At 42.5% G+C, this 5,000-nt stretch overlaps 1 protein-coding gene across 1 annotated transcript in view; it reads right to left on the bottom strand.

The window, feature by feature from the left end:
• The window catches only part of LOC123504990 (calmodulin-binding transcription activator 1-like), a 697,746-nt gene that overhangs the window by 548,872 nt on the left and 143,874 nt on the right, over positions 1 to 5,000 (bottom strand). Inside the window, exon 3 of the mRNA XM_045255981.1 lies at positions 3,730 to 4,087. Coding sequence (XP_045111916.1) covers positions 3,730 to 4,063 — 334 coding nt within the window. The 5' untranslated portion in view covers positions 4,064 to 4,087. The remainder of the gene's footprint in view (positions 1 to 3,729; positions 4,088 to 5,000) is intronic.

Here is a 5,000-nt window from a genome sequence, read left to right as displayed (position 1 = left end):
CAGGAGAGAACTCTTCCACTTTGGTCTGTTCCTTAATCAGTGATATTTCTTCCTTATCTTTCCATTTTCTCTTCGACCATTTTAAACTTTCCGTTCCACAGTTTCGATCAGAGTTCAAGTTTCCGATTGGTACGCAAGAGAAAACACTAGAAGAATGTGTGCTGATTATAAATTTATGTCTTTCGTGACAGTTTTATGATTATTGCATTTTACCAGCTGTAACACACACACACACACACACACACACACACACACACACACACACACACACACACACACACACACACACACACACACACACACACACACACAGACACACACACACATTCCAGTGACGCAACATTTCTTATATAATTGCAAAGGAGACGGCGGCGAAGCACTGAGAGAGCCAAGAAAGCCTTGCGTCAGTGTTTACAAGATACAGGTAATAACTTCTTTATGGCAGGTGTGTGGGAGTGGACGGCTGCCTGTGCTGTGTTTCTTGTGTTGACTGGGAGTGTTGGCGGGAGTCTCGTGTTGTCCAGAGTTATTATATTTTTTTGTGCAGTATTTTTCGGGATAAGTAGGTGTTAAAGGCAGCAGTTTTAGTAAATCATATATAAACACGAACGAGAAAGATGAGGTGAGGATCAGGTAAACTTAAAGAGGTAAAATGGGCCTTGCATTAAGTATAAGTAGGTGCTAAAGACAAGTTTAGTAAAACACATCATATATAAACACGACAAAGGAGGATCAGGTAGACTTGAGAGGCAAATTAGATAAGATTTTCAGCTGTCACATTATCCTTCATGAACCCAAAGAATTTTTCAACCAAACTCTATGTGGAATTATTTACCCAAGTTCCTCGACCCCTGATGGAGAAGTGAAGACTGGAGCTACGCGTGTCTTGTCCACCAGATAGATTACGAAACTCACGTATATATTTTGAACCCTATGTTCCTCTCTTAACTCCCGGTATAGTTGCTCCCAAACTAGCTTGAAAAAAATAATAAGAGATCTATATTCTGATAATATGGATATTATATGACCCTTTCTGTGATTACGGTGACACAAGTTGACAGTCCTGCACACTAAGGATGGTTGGCGTATATTATGTAAGACCTCGGAGATACATAGGCATATCAGCATCAAGTCAATACCAACCTTAGCGACGCGATACGTGACCAGGCAGCAAGTTTCATGTTTGTTCATTATGCTACAGTTCGCACCACACTTGAAAGACAGTTTTAGCAGCTACTGTATGGATAAATATTAACAGCAGACTTGTAGGCATATAATCAGAATAGAATTAGGATTAGGAGGAAGAGGAAGAGGAGGAGGAAGAGGAGGAGGAGGAGGAGGAGGAGGAGGAGGAGGAGGAGGAGGAGGAGGAGGAGGAGAAGAAAAGGAGGAGGAGGAGGAAGAAGAAAAGGAGGAGGAGGAGGAAGAAAAGGAGGAGGAGGAGGAAAAGGAGGAGAAGGAGAAAAAGGAGGAGGAGGAGGAGGAGGAGGAGGAGGAGGAGGAGGAGGAGGAGGAGGAGGAGGAGGAGGAGGAGGAGGAGCACCAAGGAGCGTGAGGACTAAGAATATCAATTGTATAAAACACATCAGCCTTATTTAAGATACATCAGCTACTAATATCAAAAACATTATCATTCAAAGGAACATAAACGACTCAGCGCCTTAATCTCGACTACTTTCAAGACGATTTACTGGGAATTATTACATGATTCTGGTGATTCTTTAATAATCATTCAACAACATAAGAAGAAAAAAAGATGTAGTCAGGCTCATCATTTCTGTGGCCTTTGAAAATAATCTTAACGAGAGAACACAACTTTTAAGGATACAGGTCATAGACGAGTAATTTCTCTCTGCAATGACGCTGCAAAACCCTAAACCCTGCCATGGTCCATCAGCTTAAGTCAGGAAGGGTGCAGGCCCCTTAATCCCTCCAGCGACACACCAATGACTATGACACCTGGATGGCCACAGTCAGCCTTTACTATTCATTTATCGGTCAACCAATGGAAGCACCAGTAGCGGTCTGGTTTGTGCCTCGTCCGTCCCGCCTCAATTCCAGTATAAGTCCCACGGATTCCCAGGCAGGAGAGGGCGCCACTAAAGAGAAAGATTGAAACTGCATTCCTACACCTCAATGGCCTCTATTCTTAAACGCTCTGCTCTATTCACAGGGAGTCTCTACTGTTTTAGAATCTTTCATATCTATTAACTTTAACTAATTTCCTAAAGGAAGTTGCAAGTTTTCAAGAATTTTTCGTGATTCCAGTGATAGTTTAATAATAATCAAATGAGGCAGACACACATGAAAACATAGCTAATCATCGCTATAGTCTTCCACAATATTGTACCTGACGAAACACAAGTAGTGTTGAAAGATAAGAGGTAACAAATACTTCCAAAGGTCACTGACAAGATAAATTGGGCTTTTATGAGTGCATTTTTCACATAAGTGGTGTGAAATGCTTTTAAAACTATCGTTAGAATCATGAAGGCACTCTAAACTTCAAACAAAGCCTGATGAAACTAGTTGAGGGATAAGACGCTAAAATTATTGAGAATATTGTCAATAATTCCGTTTTCCTTGCGTTTCACGTATATATTGTGGCTATTTCCTATATGAAATTGAAGACGAGGTAAAGATCGAAAACACTGGTAAAAAAAAATGTAAAGAAAAAAAAAAGCGTGCCTTCAGAATGACAGTGACAAGAGCTTTGGAGAACCACAGTCATTTTACCTCTTAAGAGATTCTCCCACTTGATGTGACTTTTTCGTGTTTACATATGATGACTTACTAAACTTGTCGCCCTTAACATCCGCTTATCCCTCGAGATGCCACAGAAAAAAAGATACAATTCCGAACACAAAGCGAAAGACGCCTGCCACCACTAGCAACCAACACGAGGCAGCAACACACCGCACGCCGCCTGCACACTTGTTAAGAGAATTTCACCTTCAACTTGAAAAACACACTGACGCAAGGCTTTCCCAGGCCCACTGTCTCCTCTTCTGTAGTGACAACAAATGGTGCCTAACGATGTTATGCTACAGGTGAGAGAGAGAGAGAGAGAGAGAGAGAGAGAGAGAGAGAGAGAGAGAGAGAGAGAGAGAGAGAATCATACATATACGCAGATCCTTCCACAATTATCCACAGCGACTCATCTCTTGCAGCGATCAGGTTTCCGGGATGCAGCGGTGCAGGGTTCATGAGGGGACTGCTACGTTATTCTATCAATCTTTTCGGACGCCGGGCAGTGGCACCTGTTAAGGCTCTCCCATTACTGCTGGAGCTACGAGGCCCAATCATTCTACTAACCACAGAACAAGCCTGAAGGATTCCATCGACTACATGATGAGGTTAGTGAAAGCCGCTTTTTTTTTATTAGTATTTCTTTTTTCTTTTTTTTCTTTTTTTTTTTGCCAATAATTTGTAACTCATTCTCTTTTGACGTTGGGGATGAACATGTGTATTTTGTAATTAGTATGTGTACATTTCCCGTTTAATTGTTGTACTAAATACATGTTATATTCTCTCTCTCTCTCTCTCTCTCTCTCTCTCTCTCTCTCTCTCTCTCTCTAATGAGGAAAGGATGCCGCCGAAAAAGTAATACATACACAAACGAGAAAAAAGATCCACTTAATATATTGTTCACTAAAGAAAATAGTAACCATTAATGAAGAATCCAAAACAAGTTGACCAATCTAGTGAAAACAGCATTACTATACTCACCTTGCTTGTTGGCGTCATCCTTCACGCTGTCGATGGTGGAGTCACTCTTGGCCTGAAGCGTCTGCCTCTTGGCAGAGGACTTCGAGGGTGAGGTGGCGGGAGGAGTGAGGGTGGAGGTGGATGCCGACTTTACCAGATGGACTGGTGAAGAATGGAGTGAGGAGGTGCTGGACGAGAGTTTGTGGATGTCGGGGGAGGCCTGGGTGGCGGCCGAAGCAATGGTGAGGAGCGGCCTTTCCGTGGGTACAGAGGAAGACCTGCCCAGGTGTTTGGAGAGCGAAGACGGCGAAACCTGGGTCTTCTTGTCAGGGTCGCCATCTTTGGACCCAATCATACCGAGGATGGCGAATCACTGCCTCTGAAACAATAAACAACCATGTCAGTATCATAAACAAGTCACTAATAACATCACCTCCCTCACTTGACGGAAGTGCCAATCACGCATCCAGACCTACTTAACACAAACACGTGAATAATGAAACCAACAACTCCCTCACGTGACTCAGAAGTAAATACTCGAACATCTAAGCTTACTCACACCCTACACAATGACTCTAGCATGTACGATAGAACACTATTATGACCCATGACACACCAAAGGAAAACTAATATAGGTAACACTCATTCACAACCCACACAACCGTAGCTGATAGAATACAAGACCACATGACCCCGTTAAGCAAAATATAATCAGTCGAAAAATCATGATAAAAAATAAGGAAGGAAAAAACTAGCGATATGACGCACACTGAAAGAAAAAAAGAGAAAAAACACGAACATATGCACTGCTAGCTTAACTCGAACTCGGTGATAAAAGGCTTCCACTCTGATTCATCAAAGCCTCAAAGCCCCACGAGAATAAAAAAGCCATTTGATATCTTCTACTTCAAAGGACGGCGCCGATACTGACCGTATTACTGCCTTTCTGATGTCCAACCAATTACGCATTAAAATGTGCTGATATTTAAGGTACAGATTAATAGCTTTTTATATTTCCTTCTTTTTTTTTTCTTTCCTTCACAGATTTCATGGGGCTGTGTGTGTGTGTGTGTGTGTGTGTGTGTGTGTGTGTGTGTGTGTGTGTGTGTGTGTGTGTGTGTGTGTGTGTGTGTGTGTGTGTGTGAGAGAGAGAGAGAGAGAGAGAGAGAGAGAGAGAGAGAGAGAGAGAGAGAGAGAGAGAGAGAGAGAGAGAGAGAGAGAGAGAGAGAGAGAGAGAGAGAGAGAGAGAGAGAGAGAGAGAGAGAGACGGAAACAGAGAGAGAGAAGGAGAT

This window comes from Portunus trituberculatus, chromosome 17 (assembly GCF_017591435.1).
Source record: "Portunus trituberculatus isolate SZX2019 chromosome 17, ASM1759143v1, whole genome shotgun sequence".
In the NCBI taxonomy this organism is placed as follows: domain Eukaryota; kingdom Metazoa; phylum Arthropoda; class Malacostraca; order Decapoda; family Portunidae; genus Portunus; species Portunus trituberculatus.
This window is presented reverse-complemented; position numbering and strand designations above follow the sequence as displayed.